General features: G+C 40.3%; 2 protein-coding genes across 4 annotated transcripts; one reads left to right on the top strand and one right to left on the bottom strand.

The window, feature by feature from the left end:
* Positions 1–1,780: 1,780 nt before the first annotated feature.
* On the bottom strand, positions 1,781–12,449 carry cep44 (centrosomal protein 44). Of its 3 annotated transcripts, none has more exons than XM_028411629.1 (11): positions 12,324–12,449; positions 11,387–11,483; positions 7,835–7,982; positions 6,884–7,021; positions 5,457–5,531; positions 5,143–5,340; positions 4,816–4,944; positions 4,622–4,720; positions 3,360–3,425; positions 2,917–2,954; positions 1,781–2,158 (listed from the first exon to the last, which is right to left on the bottom strand). In XM_028411629.1, the coding sequence occupies exons 2-11, from the start codon at positions 11,476–11,478 to the stop codon at positions 2,110–2,112; spliced, it is 1,032 nt and encodes a 343-aa protein (XP_028267430.1). In that variant the 5' UTR covers positions 11,479–11,483; positions 12,324–12,449; the 3' UTR covers positions 1,781–2,109. The 3 variants fall into 3 exon arrangements, with proteins under 3 accessions (XP_028267430.1, XP_028267439.1, XP_028267447.1); XM_028411638.1 differs by lacking the exon at positions 12,324–12,449 and adding an exon at positions 11,676–12,010; XM_028411646.1 differs by lacking the exon at positions 12,324–12,449 and adding an exon at positions 11,681–12,010.
* fbxo8 (F-box protein 8) lies at positions 11,976–22,193 on the top strand. Its single transcript, XM_028411781.1, has 8 exons — positions 11,976–12,240; positions 13,695–13,803; positions 14,517–14,597; positions 15,811–15,955; positions 16,053–16,179; positions 16,263–16,381; positions 16,509–16,705; positions 19,363–22,193. The coding sequence occupies exons 2-8, from the start codon at positions 13,695–13,697 to the stop codon at positions 19,548–19,550; spliced, it is 966 nt and encodes a 321-aa protein (XP_028267582.1). The 5' UTR covers positions 11,976–12,240; the 3' UTR covers positions 19,551–22,193.
* Positions 22,194–25,369: the final 3,176 nt, after the last annotated feature.

Below are 25,369 nucleotides of genomic sequence, written 5' to 3'. Positions count from 1 at the left end.
CATTCTTGTGCCTTGGTGCATCTTAAAGCTGGTCTCTGATGTTGCCTTGGTTCAGCCACAGATGCTTTGTAGCTTTTGTCCTGCCAGCATTTCTTCTCTGTCACTTACTATGCACAATTGTTGGATCATTGTTTTCTTACATAGCTCCATTATGAGAAATCTGACCTTGTTTTGGCCAAAAAAACACAACAGGGCCTTTGCACCACTCCGCGCTTGGGTCCTAACAATGTAGAATAAAAAGCATTGCTAGCATTGCTAATTAAAGGTAGGGTAGGAGATTTTGAAAGTAAACACACACCCCTTTCTCTTGGAGCTCACCCCGAAGCCACGCCTCCAATCACATGGACGCACATTACCTGAAGACGCGCTGCGGTCTGTGACTTCGGCCATCATGCACGTACCTCTCTGGTGCACACGGAGCAGGAAGAGAGTGACAACCAGCCAATACTCTGTGCAGGGTCCACCCGGAGGACTGGCTGATGTTTTTAGCGTTCTATAGCTTCCACAGATGATTCATATTCTTCGTTTTAATGCCAAACTGCCGAACCAATCGGTTGCTATCGGATTGTAAAGAGAAGTTACACTAATTTAACAAAAAGTGCATCAGAATGAAATCTCCCTACCTCTCACCCTACCTTTAACTGAACTAGCACATTAATAATAGATTATAGGAGCATACAGGAACAATGTAACTGAGGCATCTGTCTCATTGAATCTCAACACAAACACTGCTGCTTACTCGTGGGTCATCAATGCACTCTTCTGTGAAACCTCAACCTCCTTTCGGTGTCTGCCTTCCTTGCCAGCAGGCATGTGCTCATTAAGCCTCTGTGATGCACAGATTGCACGGCTTGAAAAGTCTTTGTGTTTGTGTGGTGAGTAATGATGCTGCTCATAGAAAATGGAAGGTGTGTTGGTGACATTGAGGACATCCTCAAAGTATTACATAACAGTGTTGGTGAAGTACTGTTTCCCCTTTCTGAGGTGCCAAACTGTTTGCCAGAATCTCTTTGGGACTGACCGGTAGTCCTCCTCCATGGCCTCTCCAAACCACAGTAAGGTGGCAGTTCATGGGCAGGGATTATGGGAGTTTCCCTAAATTTGGTTACAGTAATATCAGATGTCTGCTGTAGTAGAACTTTTTTTCATGTGATGCAAAGTCAAGAAGGGTAAATTCAAATGTTAGTAAGATGAGATAGGAGAGCATTCCGAGTAAAGCCTAGCAGTCTAACTTGTATTATGTGATGTGTATATGAAGCGTGAATTGATTGTAACAATTCAAGGTGAAGTCGTCCGACAGAAATATATGGAACAAAATGACGACTGCTATTGATTACTTCATAACAAACTTAAAGCTGTCTAATTTCCATTAAAGTAAAAAAAAAAGTTACTTACCTTACTACTTTCTTCACTAAAAAAAGTTGCTATAAATCTAAACATACAAGGTGTATGAATATTAAGTAACATTGCATCTGCTCCACTTTCATGCTACATGTGCTGAGTGTCTGTCAAAGGCCAATCTATGGCTAATCCAAAATGCTGCAGCCAAAGTATTGACAGGAATCAGCAAGACAAATCATTTTATCCTGTTTTACCTTCTCTTCATTGGCATCCAGTAACGTTCAGAATAGACTTCTACTTCTTACATACAAGGATTTTGAAGTTTAAATTCACCTCTGTGATTGAAATGTTCTATTGGGATTATAGTGCAGGTTAGTGTACAAACACACAATGAAAAGTCTGTGCAATTTCACAACAACTTTATTTTAAAACTCTCTCATCATACAATATATGTGTGGGGCATCTGATGACATCTATACAAACAGCTCATATACTACACTAAAATACAAAGCCCTTAAATCTTTCTGCATAAACTGTTTTAAAGGTTTGGTTCTCCAAAGCTCATCACAAGCGTGTCAATGCAGTTAAAAAGAGAAAGCTGGAGTTTGAAGGATTTAATTGTGGAATACTAACACGGCAGATCACTTCAAGTACAGGTAAGCTTATTCCAAAAGTTACAAAGCAAGCTGACAGGTAGATAACAGATCATAGGTTTAATAGGAAACATTGACAAGGAAAGAGAAGACAAACCCAGATGGTGATTATAAGTTATGGGCAGGACTCTGTGTTCTTCAGGAGACTGGAAGTGCTCTTCAGCCTACAGATGTGCAGATATGCAAACACACATACAGAAATCATGAAAGTAAATGGCATGATTGCAGCTGTGACAGTAAAAACTATGTAAAATATAGGGCTGCTAAACTAGTTCTTTTCTAAGATTAAGAAGCCTTGATAAGAATCAAAGGACCAACTGCTGCTCATGTCAGTAGAAGGCCCAAACATGTCTGTCAATGACTTAGAATAGATAACAAGGTTAACCAGATCCAGCAAAGCCAAATAACCAACCAAGGGCACAAACTTATTAAATTATTATACGCAGACCTTGATGTGGCAGATTGAGATCTCAGAAAAAAGTCATCAAATCGTTTTTTTTATCTTTTTAGTGATAGAAGTATACTCAAGAAATCTGGCTTGTCACTAGTGTAGCATCCCCAGATAACTGCTCATTCTTCTGTCTTCATTTATTTATTTCAAAGCTGGGTGGTCAAGATGCTCAGACATTACTAATCTGAAAAGCATCAATTCACACCTGGCATTCAAACAATGGTGTGTGTATACACTTTAACTGTACAGGGGACACCAGTAGTCTCTGAGGACCTTCACCTTCATCTTGGCTGTTTACAATAAAACCATTGTTGTATAAGTTGTATACATGTTGTTCCTGTCCCATATTGCATAAACGGCTGTAGTGAGAATGTGTTGAGGTAGGAAACATAGCACTGCAAATAATATATAATCTGTCAATCTCATCTGGTTGCTAGGCTGTTTGCTATTAAATTACAATTAAAAACTTACATGTCGGTGATCCTCTGCAGCCTGTCCTTCATGTCCTCCTGGACAATGAAACAGAATTATGTCTTTTCTCCTCAACCCTTTGATTTTTGGCTTCATTTTTGTGAATATATTGGCAGTGAAAAAAGTTAACATAATGTTTTTCAAAGACACCAGTTTCATCATGTGGACAGGTGGCATACATTTAAAAGCACCATCTCATAAACTGCTGTACAGGAAAAACCAATGGCAATATATTTTGGATGTGGAGGATCTTATGGCAGTAGTTGGTGAGACAGGTTTAGGTAAAGTGGCCACATTTGAATGTGCGTTGTTAACAGACCCCTTGACATTGAAGCCTCCTGAACATGGTGAATTTGAAACTGCAGGGATGTGGAAGCTGCTGCTATTTTCCCTTGCATTGTAAGAATGTTGACTCACCACCAGAACATAAAAGTTATATTCACCTTTGAGGCATCAGACATGGAGCTGGAAGAATAGCAGGAGGCAGATGACTGGCATGGCAGAGAGTTCTAGAAAAGCAAACCAGGATGCAACAGTGATTGTCAAACAGCTTACAGCATGCGTAGTCTAGGCAAAAGATTGAGTATGGCATTGAAATGATTTATTTATCAGTATAGTCACATTCTAACATTTTGTCACTGTGTGAAAAACATTACAGCCAAAATGACTTACCTTCAGGAGATGACTGGGCTCACTATTAAAAGTACCCATGAAACTTCTAGGAGAGTGCAGCTTCTGCACACTAACACTTTTGTCAAACAAACATAAGATGAGTGCTCCCAGCCTAACAAATCCTGGTGTTTTCCTTTTCCTGATCGGTCTGTTCCGTTGCCTGAGCAGGCCGGGTGCCATTCTGCGTAAGGCCTGCTTGTGTTTTTGAAGCCAACAAAGCTAGCTACTAACTCTGATGTCATGCCAGTCACCATTATGCCTACAGTAGGATGTTAAAACTAAGAATTTTTTGGACACAAAATTGGTATAGGCCTGAGGAATAAGTTATAATAAGTTAACTTTTTAATTATTTTTAGATAATATGTAAAGCGCAAAATATTTGAACATGGAATTTGATCTTGTAAGGATCTCAGCATCCTTATGCTGCTGTTTGATGGGTGTGAGAAGCATTGAACTAGAAGCTTGTCATGAGCAATTATGATAAGTCCAACCATGCAGTGGAGCAAATGACAGATCAGACTCTAGCCCAAACTGCTTTAAAGACTGTTTGAACTGGTACTATTAAAAAAATCAGTATATTGCTTACAATATACACTGCAACCTGCAATTATGGTTTGATGTATCAAGTGATCCTAGTCTCATTTTACGAATCCCAAATTGTCCTTCATGTACATAAGATTGCCTGGATTATTGAAATATTTTACTTTTATATTATTACAATGAATGGAACCTTTCTAACAGTGTTACAATGTTATTCATATATTGCTCAACTATAACTCATATGTATTTGGCTTCATCTTCCTCACCTGTTACCAGTGAAACTAATTAGTCCTGTGATGTTCCACTAGCTGTTTTTTATTGTGTGTGTAGCATTATGTAACTCTGCCATGTCACCTGTTTCAAAGCTTTTTTGAAACAGGTTGTGGCAGCCTCTGGCTACAGTTGCTCTGAAGGCATAGAAGGGGGTAAACAACAAAAGATCACACAATGACAGGCAAAAATGAAAATGTCACAGCATGAACATTTGTCCTACCTGTGTAGTGCTTAGTTCGAGTTTAGTTTCCAGTAATAGAACTCTGCTCTTCAGGTTTTCCCAGCTCTCTCTGGATATAGTGATGACCTGTCCTTCATTCTGGTAAAAGATATGTATCATATATGTTTTCTTAGTAGTCTATCCAGTAACTAAAAAAGTGATCACATTAAAAAACTTAAAGGAACCCTTTTAACCTTGTCTGTGGTTCTCTGAGTCTGGAGCTCTTCCAGGCACCTCTCTAGAATACTGAGCCTGTCGAGACCAGACAGAAGCTTTCCTAGTTGAGCTTCCAGCGCTGAGAGCCTTTCTCCCACCTCTGATGACTAACAGGCAGAAAAGACAGCAAATGGTACATGACATTCTGTATTGGAATGCCTTCAACCTGGCTTTAAAAGATCTGTGTTGGATCTTTAAACCATAAAAGCAACTACTGCTGGTTTCTTTCTCCAATCAATCAGTCATACTAAGTCATGTGTAACAGATTTTCACTCAGTCTGTATACTCATTCGGTGAATGCTTACATGCGGTATGCCATCCTTCTCCTCCTGCCTTTCTGGCAGCTCTGTGATCCCATTTCCAGGAGCATCAGAGAGGTATAATTCATTATGCAACATGTTGGTTACCATATCTGGGGAGAATGCCTCTGCACAGGAGGGGTTTGTTGGAAAAGTTAGAGGGCTTTCTACATGATGATTCACAACAAATGGCCTCCTGGACACCTAAAATGCATACAAAACACAACTATGAAGAGACATTATACTTCTCACTGTCACATCTTACTATCAACATAGCCCTCTAAACATCTGGAAGTGTAAATAGTGCAACCTGTACTTACAGTGTCTGCCTCAACCTGCGTTGGAAGAGCCTCTCCTCTGCCCTCCTTATGTGGGACAGGACATCTGACTTTGGGCTGCAGCACACAGACACAGACATACTAGACACAGAGACTGGTAAATGGTGTAGTGTTGACTGTTCGTTATGGTTAGTTATGTTTCTCTGTCCTAAAGCATTAGTCTTAGATAAGAGCTATCTTGGAATTAACAACCCATCAGGAAAAAAGCTGTGTTACAATCAAGCACTCTTTTCAATCTTGTGGAATAATTCACAGATGTTCTGACTAGCAATATATATTACTATTACTCTATATTAACAATAAATGTGAGCAATCCTCGTCACAGTGCATGCAAATCTGCCGAGCAGAAGTTGCGGCTTTTTCAAAACTCTTCTGGTTCTCCCCGAGGGCCGACCAGACCTAAAGGATCCCTGTGAAGGATTACAGATGGCTGCTTTTATTTTATTTTTTAAATGGATGGTTGCTAATGGCTGCTTTAACCGTATAATCATTATCTGCAACATTTATGGGTGTTTCCACAGAAGAAACTTTTCTTGGGCACTATAAGTAGAAAAGAGAGAAACAACTCCAAAAGAAAGGGTGTTTCAGGTAAAGTCATTCCTCATCACCTTTTATTTGCAGCAGGAAGGTGTCCTCTGCACCTGCAAAGGGAGCTATACCCTCAAATTTGATTAGAACTCCCCCTTCCATTACACTAGAATTAGATACCTGCTTACAATGTGTTTACTTTTGCTGGTTGTTTAATAGCTCACAGCTTGTGGAGAAAGGAGAAAGAAGGGGGCCTAGTGGGAGAGGTTTAATCAGGATTCTAAACAACCTTTTGGCTTATTTAATTAAGCACAATAAACATTATACATCCATACTTCTGCCTCCACTCTGACTCTTTTTATTATCTTGCCTATGGATGTAAGGCATTATAGATCTTTGGGAATACATACAAGGGTGAATACACGCACACACGGCACTGAGTCCAGCTTGACAGTGCAACCGCTACCTTAAGCCAGATTTATGTAAGCGTTGTGACAGCTGCTGTGAAACACTTCCATTTTAGTCAATGGCAGTATTTACACCAGAGGGGTAGCAGAGATTTGTTAAAAGCGTTCCAGAAGCTCTGTGAATGAATCATTTAAATTATTTTACAAATGTTTTTACAGACAAAATCATTTTTGAATAGCGCAAACCACATCAAACCTGCATGTATGTCTAACACCCATTATGCAACACATCCATTGCCCTTCTTTTTGTCATTCTTATCTCTGGGTATCACTATAAAAACCTCACTAAATTTGGATTTTTGAACCGTTTACTTAGCACAGCATGTTAAATATGTGCTGTATAAATATGACTTGTTAGCTTAAATAAACTGTACACTTCCCAAGGAGTTTGCTAAAAAAAGAAAAGCTTTGTACCTTCTTGAGCTGGTTGTGTTTCTGCAGGACCAAGTTGATGATGTCACAGATGACAGAGATTTTCCTTTGAGAGAAACCCCACTGAAGGAACTGCTGCTTTGTCAGAATGGGCTTATAGTGGAAGATATCTCTCAGAACCTACACACATAACACACAGACAGCATTATAGGCTAATGTACCGTCATTGTGAGCATGCAGTAAAAATCCACTGTACGGTACATTAAAAGAGACAAATTGCATTTGTCGATATGGCTTGACACTCAATAACTGAAGACACAAACACTGTTTTATCTCTGCCAATATAATATATTTTTAAAAATAAAAATAATTCATTTCATTAAATAACTATGCTGTATAATTTGATATGACCTTTCATGTCCATTCCTTATATACAGTACGTGCCCTCTGAATCATTGCTCTACACAGCATAGCAAAACACCTGGCATGTCGGGTTAAATGTTCACAGCATCCAGCTATGCACATTGCAGAGTCTCATCTACATTGGGTGGGTGAACCATTTGTAACCCTGGCTCATTTCCCCCCTATTTTTCATCTTGATGCTCTCCTTTTCTCTGACTCACATCCCCGCAGCCTGAACTTGTACAGCGGAACTACTTTGTCAGTGTGCATATTACAAACAGAGACAGACAAAAGGTGGATAGAGGCAGTGCTGTTCGTTCAGCTTCCCACTGGCTCCTGGCTCTCTGTCATTATACACTACAGAATTCAGAATATAGTTGTCCTCATTTACATAATTTTCTAATAAATGAAAATGCAGGTAAATGACAGCATCTGTGCTTTGAGATTGGCTATGATTGCACTTATATTAAGTGATGACAGAGTGATTGGCCCCCTGCTGCCCCCCATCTACCTGGCCATTTCTAGCAATAAAACATGATGATACAAAAATAAAGACTATTACACAACCCTATGCTGCAGTGAATGCATTACCTTATAAAGCGTGTCAATGAATCGGAGGTCGGTTTTGCCAGTCAGCTCCAGACCAGATGCTATTAGTTGCTCAGCAAAAGGTGGAGAGAAGGAGGTGAGGGTGAAGCTGACTATTGGCAGAAAAGCTGAGGGGTCTCCTTTGGAAAGCCTGGTGGACAAAAAACATGCACCTCAGAACATTATCTGTTGTGTGCTATTATGCAGGCATTACTCTGTTGAAGTAGCATGAGCTCTGACTGCCAGTTGCATGCAGTTATATTCCTCCATGTGTGTCCTACCTGTGACAGATATTGTATTAAACACAAACAATGTATGTGTGTATGAATAAAAAGTGAATAAGGAGGAGTCTGGAAACATGATCTGCATCTATTCATTTTTTGACAGGGACAAGAGCGATACCTTGTGGGTAACAGGTCACATTGCAACCGGCAGTCCACAGAGTCATGGGAACATAAAGTCTGATGCCATGTAACTTTCAAGGGCAGTGGTACCTGAGATGGTCTTTATATTTACTAAAAAAATCAGCAGAGGACAGAAATAGTAATAATCTAATAATCTTTAGCAGCCAGAACTTTGTCCATATTGGGTTGCATGTATTAGTATAATATATAGGTAAACAAATCACATTTTTTGTTGAAGCCTCTATAGACAGTGTAGAGAAGGTTGAAGCAAGGCGTCTGGACTTGTAGAGTTTTCTAGAAGACGTTTCGCTGCTCATCCAAGCAGCTTCATCAGTTCTAACTGTTTGGTGGGGAAACATGGTTTATATGTGGTTACAGACCTATGTGGGTGGGTCTGGGTAAAACTTAAAAAACTTACAAACAATAGCACTAAATGTTTCCATACTTACCTGTGATGTTCTGGCTGACTGGGCCAGGTGTGTCTAACGACTGGCTAACGACTATGAAACTGCCGGAGGGGGACTGGTTGACAGCCCTTTGTTCTTGCTGTGAGTATGTGCAAACTTCCTGGGAATGGATGGAATCACTGCATTGTATGTGGTAGAAAGATGATGTCTGAGGCCACCACCTCTGTTAAGGGAAGGTTTTTCCAGCTTAACATAAATGGCTTCCTTGACTCCTCTTTCATACCACCTTTCCTCCCTGTCTAAAATGTGAACATTGTTGTCCTCAAAGGAGTGTCCTTTGTCTTTGAGGTGGAGGTGGACAGCTGAGTCTTGTACTGAGGAGGTGGCTCTCCTGTGCTGAGCCATTCTTCTGTGGAGTGGTTGTTTAGTTTCTCCAATGTACAGATCAGAGCATTCCTCACTGCACTGGACTGCATATATCACATTGCTGTGTTTCTCCCTGGGAATCTTATCCTTCGGGTGAACCAGTCTCTGTCTGTGTTGTCATAGGTTTGAAATGGACCGGGATGTCATGGTTGTTGAAGATCCTGCGGAGTTTCTCTGATACTCCTGACACATATGGAATGGAGATGTTCTTTCTCCGCCTGGTGTTGTCCTTCTTCTTGTTGTTGGGGGGTCTTGTTTTTGTGGCTTTTATGAGTGCCCACTTCGGGTAGCCACGTGTTTGCAGGGCCTTCCTGATGTGGTGTTGCTCCTTCTTCTTCCCCTCTGAGCTGGTTGGTACAGTTTGTGCTCTGTGCTGCAGGGTCCTGATGACTCCCATTTTGTGTTCCAGTGGGTGGTGTGAATCAAACAACAGGTACTGGTCCGTGTGTGTGGGTTTCCTGTACACTTCCACATTGAGGCTCCTGTCCTCCTCAATATGTACTGTGCAGTCCAAGAAGGCCAGATTGTTGTCCTTGGTGTCCTCGCGAGTGAACTTGATGTTGTTATCCACTGTGTTGATGTGTTCTGTGAACCGTTCCACTTCGTTGGTCTTGATTTTAACCCAGGCGTCATCCACATATCTAAACCAGTGGGTCGGGGTGGTTCCAGGATAGGAACTCAGGGCTCTTCTCTCCACAAAAACAAGACCCCCCAACAACAAGAAGAAGGACGACACCAGGCGGAGAAAGAACATCTCCATTCCATATGTGTCAGGAGTATCAGAGAAACTCCGCAGGATCTTCAACAACCATGACATACCGGTCCATTTCAAACCTATGACAACACTGAGACAGAGACTGGTTCACCCGAAGGATAAGATTCCCAGGGAGAAACACAGCAATGTGATATATGCAGTCCAGTGCAGTGAGGAATGCTCTGATCTGTACATTGGAGAAACTAAACAACCACTCCACAGAAGAATGGCTCAGCACAGGAGAGCCACCTCCTCAGGACAAGACTCAGCTGTTCACCTCCACCTCAAAGACAAAGGACACTCCTTTGAGGACAACAATGTTCACATTTTAGACAGGGAGGAAAGGTGGTATGAAAGAGGAGTCAAGGAAGCCATCTATGTTAAGCTGGAAAAACCTTCCCTTAACAGAGGTGGTGGCCTCAGACATCATCTTTCTACCACATACAATGCAGTGATTCCATCCATTCCCAGGAAGTTTGCACATACTCACAGTAAGAACAAAGGGCTGTCAATCAGTCCCCCTCCGGCAGTTTCAGAGTCGTTAGCCAGTCGTTAGACACACCTGGCCCAGTCAGCCAGAACATCACAGGTAAGTATGGAAACATTTAGTGCTATTGTTTTTTAAGCTTTTTAAGTTTTACCCAGACCCACCCACATAGGTCTGTAACCACATATAAACCATGTTTCCCCACCAAACAGTTAGAACTGATGAAGCTGCTTGGATGAGCAGCGAAACGTCTTCTAGAAAACTCTACAAGTCCAGACGCCTTGCTTCAACCTTCTCTACGTATGATGACCTGGATGACTGAGAATCTTCATCAACATCTATAGACAGTGGTGTTGCAAATAAATATTTAGTATAGGTCAAAATGTATTCTGACTAAAAATTAGATTCTGACCAGCAAGGCTGACCCTTTGAGCACTACTGTATAACTTAAAAGTTTAGATTTTTTTATGCACGGTTGAGACTGAGTGCTACTGCCCTTTCTAGTGACTGTCACATCAGGTATTTTATTACAGTTGTGTTAAACTAGGTTTACATCCAAAAAACATACGAGTACATAAGTATATTATCTTTATAATAATAAATATGCTTCCACTTTGATATTGCTTCAAATGGAAAAAGCTGGAGAGAAATACAATTGCATTCACACCTGTAGTTTGTAGAAGTGATCACATGTTGATGTGGTTTACAACACACTGACCACAGAAATGCACAGGTGAACATTCAGAGGACCATGGTATGAATATAAATGTGTAGTAGGGTGGACTGCGCCTTTAATGGCCGTGTTGTTACATTCCTACACAAACAAAATGAATCAATCTAGTTCTAGTTAAACCAAATAATCCCTTAGATATTTCACCTTATACACACCCACTACACCACGCTAAGTTAAACATTAACTTTATAGTATGGTAACGGTGTGGTTTAATATTAACTGACATTTATTGGTAACGGCTGTTAACTCAGTTTTTAAATGTGTTGATTTATTCGTAGTAATTTTATGTATTTTACTCCATTGTTATTGTTAGAGCCTTTGTTGCTGCTAGTTTCGTAGCTTACCCATCGTAGTCTACATGTCCTGGGTACTTTATCGCTCGCAGGAGAGCTTCCAGTTTACGAAGACAGCCTTGGATATCTCCGGTACACAGCATTTTATCTGTATGCAACAGAGGAAAAATGCCATTTAAAGTGTTTGTTTTGTCCGTGTTTACTTGTGACGTACCATCGTAATAACATCTAACAGAGCATATTGCTAAGGAAACACAAAGAAAACACCGACTGAAACGGCGCTATAATCCTATGTACTACTTTAAGCGTCTGCCATGCATGCATATTTTAAGGCGCTCACCTGACCTTGTCAAAAAAATGAATGAAACACGAATAAAAAGTTAGAGAGTTGCAGTGTTAGCGTTCTCCTTCGGACTTCGCTACGACTACATTTGTTCCTGCCGGGTGATCAACAGCACGGACAGGATTGGCTGTTCTCCATTTACGTCAATGCGTAGTTCTACACCACGAAACGAGTGATGTCATGACGCATCGTCCAGAAAATGACGTTTTTTTCTTTTTCTGCTAAGTTTAGCAATGTTTACCAAACATAACCGTAAAAATAAAGCAACTAAAACTCATTAACACAAGACTTCAGAGGTTCTTTCGGCTCATCTGTCCCAGTGATAACAAGAGAGAAGAAGGGGCGGAGCCGGTGTGACAGGAGGAGGAGGGAAACTGATGATAATAGTGTTAGTAATAGAACACGATACAGAAGGATTATCCTGAAGCAATGGAGCGACGGCTCTTTTTTCTCTTTATTTAGTTGAATGAAATGACAACAGGATACGTCTGATAGCAGGGAGCCCGCAGTTCCAGCTGTCCTTGTGTGCAGGTCAGGTTGTCAGAGGAATCACTAAAGTCAGGTGGGTAGCTCGGGTTACGGCGCTGTACAGCACTCTTTAGGAAATATTGCACCGCACTTGTTAAAGAAACATGACATACGCACTTTAATATGGCAGCAAATTCAACCACTTTGGGTCGTCACCGTCTTCGTCAACTTAAACTAGCTTGCTAAGCTAACTCAGGGATTTGTGACAACACGTTGTGAGTGAAAGCCATCTTAACCTATGGCGTTCCAGTATGACTGCTGCTGTCATGTGCCTGGGCAATGGTGTCGAAGAGGAGGCGGGGCTACAGGTCGAACTAGCTTGCTTGCTGGAACTTCCAGCGTTGATGTTTACAACAGTGTGATGGATTTGTTTATGCAACACAGCTGACGTTAGTGAGACTGTAAGCAAAAGGCAGTGGCTTAAAAAAGACTGGGCAGTGTGTCACGGCTTTGTTTATGCGCACACGGTCAGTTTCTAACTAAGCTAAAGTACACGTTTATTAGCACAGAGTCATTAAAAGGGTGCATCGTGGATGACAATGAGTAATGTCGAGCACAGTCATCTAATTAAATCATCATAAGGCAGATAAGGACACAGCGTAAAGCTTTAACGCCAGCCACACGTCACTTGCTTATGTGATGGACTTCAGTCTTATCCAGAGTAATAGAACATGCAGTGATGAGCAGTCTATAGAAAGTTGTGGCACCTGACATGTCAGAAAGCAGAATGTATCATTGTTCAGCAGATGTATAAGCCCTTTGGTGAACTGTTTATGTTAACAATAACTGTAACAATACATCCTGACAGGTGGACAGCTTATTGTTCAAAGTATAGTCTTTGTGTGATCATATTTATTTCTTAATTTACAGTTTGTCTTGTGGATTTTATAAATACACAACAAAAAAATACAATTTGTCAACTAAAGAGAAACGCTAGAGATGGTTGTGTGTGAAAATTCCTGTTGATCTTCAGCTTCTGAAACTCCTAGCCCAACTTCCATGCGCCATTCAAAGTCACTTCAGACACTTTCTTTCCCATACTGATCACTCTGAATGTCAGCTGTTATCTTCAGCATGTCTACATGCAGAGTTGCTGCCATCAGATTGGTTGATTGAATTTTTGTGTTAACGAGCAGTTGAACAAGTGTATGTAAAGAAGTGCGTAGTGATGTATGTTATGTTTATTTTTTATTTTTTGCAGCATATTTCACATATATGAGAAATATGAAAAATGTGTTCTTAGCAACCTATGATGTGGCACTGCTTACTACACAGACCACATTTGTGTATGTAAACACACTATTTACATGCAGTACTTTTAAAATAACCAAAGGAAAAAAACTTGATGGGTACTTATTACCCCATGTGGCTCAGTGGGATTATTCAGGTATATATTATTTTATCATCTTGATGACGATCCAGGTCATTTTGATTCAGAAGGTTGAAGCACCTTCTAAATTAATTTTGTTTGTACTGTGCTGCACACAGATGGGTCAGGCACTGTGGAGGCTGCCTCCGAGACAACAGCAGCAGCTTCAGGAAGAACTAGCCGACCGATTGGCTGATCGAGGAGGAGGAGGAGGAAGGCGAGAGCAAGGTTTCACTTTTGGCTGTAAAGTTATTGTAGTTCGTGGGTGAAAATCTGGTTTCTGTTTACAGTTAAATCAATAACAGCACAGAAAGCACCTGCTAAAATCATCATATTTATGCTTGTAAATAAGTATAATAATATTTAATATCATGCTTTGAATGACACTATTATTTTCAAGTGAGAAATCAATTTACCTAAATCGCTCAAAACATCACTATATATATATTCAAGTCATTTTAGTAGTTTTCATTAGTAGTTAGTGCCCTTCTCTCTTCTCTACAAGTGGCCTGACTTGTCTTGAGTTTCTTCTCGTGTTATATGCTCCTTTTTTGTGCCGTAAATTTGAGACTGCCTGCCTCAGGCTTGTGTTTGTGTTAAATCAGTGTGATGATTTTTTCCATCGTCTCGTTTTTGCAGCTAGAATTTCACAAACAATAGTGTAAAACCTGCAGTTAATACATTCCCTTGAGCTGATCGAGTTATTTCATAAATAACTTGTTAAGAATATTTTTAATAGTGCCTGTTTCCTCAGTTCCTTGTGACATAGACATAGACATCTTTACCTTTGTGACATGCTGTATTATCATTACCCTTAAGATGATGGTAAACCGGAACAGGCTACATTACATATACCAGCTAATTCCATGTGTGCTTGAAGTCTTTAGCCACAATGCATGCTGGGATAGTCTTCAACCAAAAATTATTATCTTTTTTTCCAGGGAGAGATGGTGGTCACCAGAGGAAAGCTCCACAACACTGCTATGGCCCTGACATCTACCATCTGCTGAGGACACGCAGAGGTATCAGCACATGTGTCTATGTACCTCTGGCTGCCTACCAGCACTTACCTCCCACCATAACAGGGGTTACAGTGTCTGTCCATTCTTTTTGTTTTTAATCACCACTCATCACAAAAGACTGTAACCACAGTGTGAAACGATCTGTCCCTGAGATTAAGATTCCTTTATTGTGAGTGCACAATACATACAACAAGAATAAGATGCACTAATTCCTCTGTTACAATCGAGCCTTTTTGCAAGGATGCTGGTGCTCAGGCCTGAATGAAACCACATTTAACATTCACACACATGTGGCTTACGCATACAGTACACCCACAGGTACGCTTAAAACTGGTATCTGATCACAGACGTTGTTCATTCAACACATCTAAATTACATTTCTGCTTCAAATTGAAGGGTTGCACTGACAATACACCGTAAAACAAACACAAATTCTGCATTCCTCAACTAGAAAGCTGTGTTTGAATCACCTGCAATCAACAGTCACATGACAAATATTGAGCGATTTGTTGATGTGGAGTGACTACAGAAAAATCAGGTTTTTTCGAAAATGTAAAAAGATTTGTTACACCAGTAGGGAAAGCAGGTTGGACCTGGCAAATCCAGTTTGTTTATATTTCTGCATATATTTTTATGACTTGTCTTTTATACTGTATTGTGCTGCACAAACACATGTTTGCACTCTGTCTACTATTGATTGTTATTGGTGTGCTGTTTCCATAAAGGTGCAGGACCTCAGGGGGTTAAAACTTCCAGCAAGAGTCAGTTCTTCAGAAATAACACACTTCAGAATATAGACTAATGTACTTCAGAGTATAAGTGCAAATATATCTGCACAATGCCCTCAGACGTCACTGACTAACTGGTGGCACATGTAGGATGAGCCCTGCTTTCTAGCCCAGTCTGTTGGGAACCAGGACATGTTCCAATCCTACACAAAGCCTCCCCTTTGCTGCTTACTGCATCAATGTCTTACCGTCATCTACCACCAGCGATGAATGATTATGATTGTGATGCAGTTCACAATGGCAAGTGGAGACCACTGGTCAGGGGGAACACAGTAACACTACCACATGCATCTCAGACAATTGCGTGTTGCACTGAGCTGAGGAAAGCACACAGTTTTAATCTTGGTAATAAATGCCAAGTGGAAACTAAATCAAAACATTTGTTTTCTGTTTTTCTCCCTCCTGCCTTTTCTTGGGTGCTGTAGGTAAGGAGCCGCATGGTTTTCTAGATCTGGAGATGCTGCCACCTGAATTAGGTATCACCATACTGTCGTACCTGAATGCTACTGATCTGTGCCTGGCCGGCTGCGTGTGGCAGGACCTGGGGAATGATGAATATCTGTGGCAGGGGTAAGGAGATCAACCTCTAGTGCATAAAGTACATATTTACAACAAGTATACAATAAAGTTAGATTTCTGTTTTTAACCCTCTGTGTTGGTCCATCAGGCTGTGTAAGTCCACCTGGGGACACTGCTCCATCTACAACAGAGTACTTCCTGCTGGTTTCTCATACAGACGACTGTACTTACAGCTTGATGAAGGCAGCCTGACATTCAATGCTAATCCACAAGAGGTAAAATACCCACAATATATTTGTGTATGTTGAATGATGCTGAAATTATTTTGTCTAATTTTTTGTCACCTGTGTGTGTGTAGGGTATCAGTTATTTCATATCTAAGGGCATACTAGTTGATCATCCGAATGAGCTGGCTAAGTTCATTTTCTACACCAGACGCCTCAACTGGAAAATGCTTAGGATTTACCTAGATGAGAGGTTAGTACATACACACATAAAACCCAAATCTCAACACTTGGCTTACACAACAATGTGATTAAATATATATATACAGTATGTAGCAGTTTCACATTTTATTCACTGTCATTTGTCTGTGTGTGTGCAGGCGGGATGTCTTGGATGAGTTGGTGACCCTCCACAATTTCAGTAACCAGTTCCTCCCAAACGCTCTGCGGGATTTCTTCAGGCATATCCATGCACCAGAGGAGAGAGGAGAGTACCTGGAGACCCTCATCACCAAGTTCAGCCACAGGTTCTGCACCTGTAACCCCGCTCTGGTTCGAGAGCTGGGCCTTAGTCCTGGTCAGTAATCAAAACATTCACATATACATTGGAAAATACTGAACACACTGAATGAATGAGTGAATTGAAACTCTACGTAAACTCTACGGCTTAGGAGGTTTCCATGCAAGGGTCTCTTTTTGTGCAGCCACCATTGTGTTGTAGCATACTGAGACAAAGTTGGTGAGCCCACGTGCATGAGCAGGTCAGCTGGATCTAAATGTCACTGTATAGTGATATGGTGTCATGATATCGTTGCCAGAGAAACCAACATGCAGTCTAGTGGCGCCTTAAATGACCAAAGAAAGTCCCTTGGCAACCATTCAGTCATGTTCAAACATTAGTACAGTCTCTTTTAATTTAGTTTTTGTGTATCTGGCCATAGCAGGTCTTAGTATTAGACGAATACATCTTCAGATAAACAACAAGCTTCTAGAACACTCTGGTATACAGAGGAGTTCAGGGTCCACTCAATGACTGCAAGGTTACCTGGCCGTGTGTCTGCAGAACAAGCCCAAATCATCGGCCCTCCACCTTCATGCTTGACAGTGTGTATGAGGAGTTTCTGCTGAAATGCTGTGGTTGGTGCTGGTTTCCAGCAGACATGGTGGTGATCAGTAAGACCAAACAGCTCCACTTTGGTCTCATGTGTCCATAGGACATTGTTCCAAGTGTTGTTCTTTGTTCAGATGCAGTTTGGTGAACCTCAGTCCTGCTTCCATGTGCTTTTTAGACAGAAGAGTCTTTCTCCTGGTAACCCTTCAAACAAACTGTGCTTGTTCAGTCTGCTTCTAATTGTGCTGTCACAGTAACACTGAGCATGCTCAGTGAGGTCTGTAGGCTCTGACATGTAGCTCTTGGGTTTTTTGTATCTCTCTGATCTTGGGCTGAATTTTCTGGGACGTCCACTCCTGTGAAGATTGACAGCTGTCTTGAATGTTTCCACTTGTGAATAATCTTTCTCTCTGTAGAACGTTGAACTCCAAATAGTTTGAAATGGTTTTATAAGCCTTTCCAGGTTGATGTGCAGCAACAGCTGCTTCTCTAACACCATTGTTTATGTCTTTCTCTCTTGTCATTGTGTTAACACACACCTGAATGCTCCAGAGCAGCAAACTGACAAAACCTCTGTTTTTATAGAGGTCTGTACACCTGCTGATGATCGGTTCATCAAGGACTGATCATCAGCAGCACCTGCTGCAGCTCAACTACTTAAATTGACAAAGAGGGGACACATTTTTGCTAAATAAATAATGGCACAGTGATAAAGTAATGTTATTGTTCTTCTGTAGTTTGTTTCTGCCGAAACGATGATCAGATATTTTTTCATTATGCTTTACATACATAAACAGAATTAAAATAGGGGTTTTAGGACACTTGTACATTGTCCCCATTATGCATATATTTATATATAGTCTCCGTTGTCATCAACTGATGATATATACATCCACTATAATATAAACACAATTGTTTTAGCTTGACAACATCAACAACCTGTCATTTATGTTGTTTGTTCCTCTCTCTCTCCTTCATCCTCTCTGTCCTGTCTCCCTCTTCTTCTCCTCTCTGTCTCTCCTTCATCATCTCTGTCCTGTCTCCCTCTTCTTCTCCTCTCTCTCTCTCCTTCATCCTCTCTGTCCTGTCTCCCTCTTCTTCTCCTCTCTGTCTCTCCTTCATCATCTCTGTCCTGTCTCCCTCTTCTTCTCCTCTCTCTCCTTCATCCTCTCTGTCCTGTCTCCCTCTTCTTCTCCTCTCTCTCTCTCCTTCATCCTCTCTGTCCTGTCTCCCTCTTCTTCTCCTCTCTGTCTCTCCTTCATCCTCTCTGTCCTGTCTCCCTCTTCTTCTCCTCTCTCTCTCTCCTTCATCCTCTCTGTCCTGTCTCCTTCTTCTCTCCTCTACCCGGCCAACTGGCAGCAGGAAGCTTCTGCTTATGAGCCAGGTCCTGTTCAAGGTTTCTTCCTGTTAAAAGGCAGTTTTCTTGCCACTTGCCTATAAGGGGGTTCAGACTCTGGGTCTCTGAAAAGCACCACAGACAATTCTGATTGTCTGTTCAATATTGAACATTGAAATAGAATATATTTCCATATGTATGAGGGGAAGCATGAAAGAACACAGTGTATTTACAGTTGTGTGCAGTGACCATATGACCTGAAGGTGGCACTTCAGACCAAAAAGAGAGACAACCTCACTCTCTGGAGAACATAAATGTTTTTTTTTTCAGAATAGTGTGTTTAAGACTTTAGAATTTCTGCCCTAAAAATCTAATTGATTGAGCCTTCTCATTGCTGCTCATCCGAACCGGTAATGTCCACTTGTTAAGCCTCACCAAGAAGGCCAAAATATCTAGTACCAGGAGCAATTTTTGATGCAGCCATAGAATTAGAGGTTAACCGTCAGGGTTTTATTTTCAGGTAATCCCTGGCTTTAGTATTGTCAATGGACCATGCATTTACCAGCTGAGGGCTTTGTCAATGTCAGCAGACCACAGAGAAAGCACTCCCTGCCCGTGTTCCTGTTAACTCCTCCGGCCTCCTCCTGTAATTAGTAGTAGTAGTAGCAGGATTAGTGTAATAGTTCTGAGCTCAAGGCTAGAGAGGGAACGTTTCTGTTCATTTCACTGCAATGAATCTATCCTACAGTAAGTGAGCTGTGTCACAGTGTGCTGTGTGTGTCTGCAGATGCTGTGTACGTGCTGTGCTACAGTCTCATCCTGCTGTCCATCGACCTCTCCAGCCCACATGTGAAAAACAAAATGTCAAAGAGGGAGTTTATCAGAAACACTCGCCGAGCTGCGCACAATGTCTCGGATGACTTCGTCGGCCACCTCTATGACAACATATACCTGATTGGTCACGTGGCTGCGTAGCCCCGCCCTTACGAGCTCTACTGCACTGAAGAATAGGACGTCTGGAAAGTATGGACTCTAACGCATTCTACGAGGAATATAACGATTAAATCTAACTACACAAATAAAATTTGCCACTCCACTGTGAGACAGACTACACTACCAAATATTAGTAAGTAGATTTTTTAATCAAAGGTGTGAAATGAGAAAGTGCAAAGAAGGAGCTTTTGAAACAGAGCCCATGAAGACTGGCTCTCACAATGCACTGACAGACAGGGACTACTGACAGCAGCAGGAGGAGGAGGAGGAGGAAGAAAAGTGCCGCCCTCAGCCTGTCACTGATACCAGGACAGAGATGCTGATTTTCTATTGGACTTGGAGCCAAGCCTGGCACATGTTTGTTAGTAGTGACACTAAAATGAGCCCAACACAAGATCACTGACTTAGGTCATCGGTATGATGATGCAACAGTCTGCTGATCAGTGTCCAGCATCTTGAATGACCTGGTTCTCTGGGGCTCAGGCCAGGATCGTTTTGGTTTTTCTTTGTTTTTTTTTCCACTGTATGAGTGAATGGAACAAGAACACAGCACATTGGACCTCATGCAAAAATACTTCTGTATCCTTATGCTAGCGCTCCTAAAAGGTTTTGAACTTAATTATCATTAGAGCCCAGCTGTTCAATAGGACAGATAGATACTCTTCATTTTAACCAGAATCTTTTTTTTCAACTTAACATAAGGCAGAAAAAACTTTGATATGGTGTCATCACATGTGCTGCTTAAGCTCCATTGCTTGAAAGTAGGGCTGCACAGTATTGCATTTTGTGATGCTATTTTATATGCTGATACAGTTCACTGCACCACTGAGCAGCTGAGCATGACAAATGGTGACTCTGCTATTACTTTTCTGACAAAAAGCTCAGACACCACAGACATATTTGTCACAGATGTGATGACACCATTTTGATGCACAAACTGGGACACACTGATCGCACCTGTTTATTAATATTGCTAGTCATCTACAGTTTTTCAGTATGTACAAAAAGAACATCAGTTAACAAATGTTGATGTTAGAATGGAGTGAAATAGTATCAGTATCTGAAAAATCCAGTATAACCTGGGTTCTAAACTGATGAAAGTTCACAAACAGGTTTGGCTTGATTAGCATAATGCTAAAAACAGCATTGGCCTATCCTTGGCCATTATGTAAGCCATATCCATTTACACACAGGTTAATGAGAGAAAGGGAGTGAGAGCTTCATGCTGCATAGCTTCAGGAATTCATCAATATAACACTGATACTGTCAACGCAGTGAACCATCTGAAGTGCCTGAGACACAAACTCATTACACTGTTAGAAATCGTACAATACAAATGCATTTAATGTTTTTGATCATCGATTTTATTTTATTTTTTGAAAATCAAGAGTAAAAAAAAATCACATGGCAGTATTATTTAAATATATGTATATCTATATATATATATATACATATATTTAAATGTTTACAGCTTTCTGCGTATCAACTGTCATGTGACATGTCCCCACTTTTTTCTTTTATCTCTTAAGTTTGTGAAATATTACAACTTAAGTGTACACACAGAAGATAAACAGTCCTGCCAGTGGGTTTCTGGTTTTAGAGGGTTGAACAAGTTTTGAACTTTATAAGTTCCATTAAATGTCTAATGATAAGAAAGATCTTTTGGGGGGAAAGTGAATTCCACCTACTCACCACTATGGGCTCTTAAAATCAAATGTTTTTCTGGTTCTTGCATGAGGCCCACTGTCTGCAGCGGCACACTGTGAAATGATCCTAATAACTGCATACATTTGAGGTTGAAGGTCACACAGGTACAAGCCAACATATACAGAAATGTACATCATGTTTTCATGTGTTTTTGTGTGGATGGTGGTGGATTCAGCATCATTAGCAAAGGACCGGCTGAAGTCAAGTGTGGAGAAAGATCTGTTAGGTGAAAAAGCATTGGATTGTCTCTTGTATTGTTATGGAAGGACAAAACACTGTAGATGAGGATCATGAAGTTCTTTCGTTTATTAATGTAATACTGCCATTTGTCATATTTTGCACAATGCACATGTATTCACCTTGATTACTACACGTTTAGTTTCTCATGTAATAGGCTTCCACTCCCTTCCACTGACATGACTATCCCTTCCATGATATAATGACTTCATTCATCATTTTTAATTACACGTGTGTTTTTATAATTACCACCACCAGCTGCGAGCCTGTCAGTGGTGTCATCCTTACAGAAATGAATGGCAGGAGTTTTTCAAAATGAGACGCCCACTCCTAACTTTTATAGTGTGTTCCACTTATGTTAGCTAACAGGGCACACTCTTAGGAAAAAGAGTGATGGTTCTTATTTAACAGCATAATTAGCAGTGTGGTAAAATATATGCATAATTTAAAATGATGGATTACATTTACAGTGCAGGGAAAAAAGTTAAGCTGTTTTTAATGTTTTTTTAACAAGTAGAAGTCTATTGCATCTAGAGGGCAACACTACACGGGGGAAGATGTGGCATCTCATATGCTGTAGACATTGTGGTAGTCTGTTTAAGCCAATCTGGACAAATAGAAATGTACAAAAAAAAAAAAAAAAAAACAGGACACATTGATGGACCAGCTTCCAGCCGTTAACAGTGATGGCCGACAGCCCTGAACAGAGCACCATCAGTGCTAGTAGCCTCTACCAACGAGTGCCCTCAGCCTGCATGTAGCCTCAGCTAACAGTGAAGTAACACTGAATGTAACCATAGCAACAGACAGGGTGGCAAGGCAAAAGCATTTTCTATTTAATCCTTTTGTTTTATAATTAAAGGGGTTTATATCATAACAGATAGCGTGTTGTAATACAACCAACATTTATTTATTGCTTTTTCTTTATTTTCTGTCCAAATAACTGATTGTACATCTGAACTCATTTGATTGAAGACACATTATTGCTGATTTAGAACTATGATTTTAATGTTTACTTTAAATTATGAAGGAAATCTTTTGTGTGTGTGTGTTCTTTCCTTATAGGTGACTAAATGCAATGAGGAGAATTTGACTATTACATTTTTGCATTGATGCTTTAACCACTAGTTAGAGGTAGTTAGATATGTCCCATACAGGTATAAACAAGGTATATTAGCATTTCATTTCAAAAATATGATGAAAAATATAGGCTGAAAATATAAGAATACATATGAGTACATAAATATTTTTTACACTTAAACAACCATATTTTTTTTGTACAAATATATAACCATAACTATAGCTGCATCATTAGACCCATTTCTCATCTCACCAATTCTAAACATTTAAACTTAGGTTTACAAATTACAGAGCAAAAACTACAGTGTCTGAGAGCTCAAAGCACTGCAACCTCAGGAAACACAAGACAGACACGTGTTGAAAATACACAGCCAAATATAAAATGCAGTTCAAATACAACATACAAATGTTTCCAATGTCATTAAAAAAACACCATTATGGGGTGTTCTCCACTCATCATTAGTAGGTGTGAGCTCCTCATTCACTAAAATATCATGTCCTGCACCTCTACAGAAACAAATCAGAGCTCCACATTGGAAGTTATCAAAGTCCGTGATGTTAGAAATGAGACTTAGAACATTCTTGCTGCATTACTAACTTGTTTTTTGTTTTAGTCTGCACCAGTCGGGTCCACCAGCGTTAAGGTTCCCTCACAACCTCCATCATGAATGGATTCATGTGCAAGTGTTTCGCTTAAAGTTACTTCAACAACAAAAATCAGACTTCAGTCAGTCGTTTTATTTTTTTCTGAACATAGGAGGTATGTTTAAAAGATAGAAGTTTATGTTTGGTTTTATCAATGGAAACAAAAGTGTTGGGTTCTGGCCAGGGTTTGGGCCAATTGGAACGCAAATGACTTGAGGTTCTCACATAGAAACTTTTTTAGTTTTGTGTGTGTGTGTTTGTGTGTGTGTGTGTGTGTATGTTTTGAGATCAAACAGGCAGAAAAGTAAATCCTCTCCAGACACAATATGACCTTTGACACTTGACCTACGTGGGTCTGTGTGTGTGTGTGTGTGAGTGAGAATGACCTATCCCTGGGTGGTGTTTGTTTTATGTACTGCAAATGAAAAGAGAGCAGAGGGCAGAGCTACATGACCTATCAATGCACACACACACACACACACACACAGACCTTCAGAATAAGGGTAATATTGTAGCAGGAGGAATTGTTAAAGCATATGTATGATACATTTTATTTTATTTTATTACAGGCAATAATGATCAAGGCTAGATGTCTTTGATGAGTATGAATGATAAGTCTAAAGAGTATTAAACATGCTGGGGCATCTAATACTTTCACACTGCCTATCTGTTATACTCGAATAGGAGACTGCATCAGCTGGATTAAGGGTTTTCTTGACAGTTTATGCTCGCTATAGCTTTTTCATTTATATAAATGCCAGTGATGTGCAGGCTGTACAACAGCAGTCAGACTGTGTTATTTAAAATGAATGTATTAATATACTATGCTATGGAAAAAAATGTAAACACCTTACACCTTATTGGTCCTATGCTGCTGATGATTTTGACCTAAGTTTACTCTCAAGAGAATGATGATAATGATGATGATGATGATGATGATGATGAAGTTGCTGGTGTTTATTTAGTCCAGCTCAGACCAGTGGGCGCGGGTCGTCGTCACCGTCTGATGGCGTCCCAGTCCAGAGAGCCTCACTTAAGCCTGATGGAGATGATGGATGGCCTCCTGAGCCCCAGAACCTCTGCACTTCATCAGCAGGAGCAGCCCCTACTGCTGACACTGCAACACACACACACACACAGGGCAGTTCTCCCGCTAACACACTCTACTACAGGTACCGCTGCTACTGTACGATGTCTATCAACAGTCATCCATTACCTATTAGTGCTGATATTAGCTGTGAAACCAACAGCATTAATATTATGACACTTTACATTTAGATTGCTTTTATACAGAAAAAATCAGCTACAATAAATTCAAGGGAACTTAGCAAAAGCGGTTAGTACATTAATTATATTACTTTAAAAAAAATGTAACACAATTTTGTTTTTGTAGGATTCTACTTTTGGAGCCTGAAACTGGACATTGAGTGCTTGATGCTCTGTAGCAACATTTTACAAATTTTTAGGATCTGGGACAACTTAATAAAATATTAAATAATAATAAAATATTACTATAAGAAATTAAGATTTAAAAAAGGGGGCAATTAAAAAAAAAAAACAATTTAGTGCTTTGTTTCAGTGTCACATTCATTGCCAGTTACGAGTAACAGCTTTAAAAAAAGAATCACAGTATGGTCTTAAAAATAGTTCATACTTTGCAAAAGCTGAGGTCATTTGCAAGCTGGAATTAGTCAGGGTGCTGCTGTAAGTAGCTGTTGTGAGCATCCAGCAGCCGCAGAGAGCTGTGCAGTAAAATACAGCTTCTAAATGACGAGCGCAGACACGTGAAGCAGAAAACGGAGAATCAATAAAAGCTCAAATGAAAAACAGAGGATTAAGGCTGAGAAAGGCAGGGAGGATATTAACCCATATCCAATGACACGAGAGAGGGTGACGCAATCAAGAAGAAAACAGAGGATTTACAGACAGAAAAGCAGGATTAACTGATGTCACATTGAGGTTATTATATATATGACCAGAAAAGTTAACAGATGTGTTTCCAAAAATTCATACGATTAAAACACACACGTAGCTGTGAAAGGACCGAAGTTAGCCACATTTTCCTGCTGTAGATGCTGGAATTGTTATTGTTATCTGTGGCAAATATAACCTGAGGTCCATTCCTGTCCCTT

The sequence above is a fragment of the Parambassis ranga genome, chromosome 1 (genome assembly GCF_900634625.1).
Source record: "Parambassis ranga chromosome 1, fParRan2.1, whole genome shotgun sequence".
Taxonomy (NCBI): domain Eukaryota; kingdom Metazoa; phylum Chordata; class Actinopteri; family Ambassidae; genus Parambassis; species Parambassis ranga.
The sequence above is the reverse complement of the archived record's forward strand: the minus strand, read 5'-3'. Positions and strand labels throughout refer to the sequence as shown.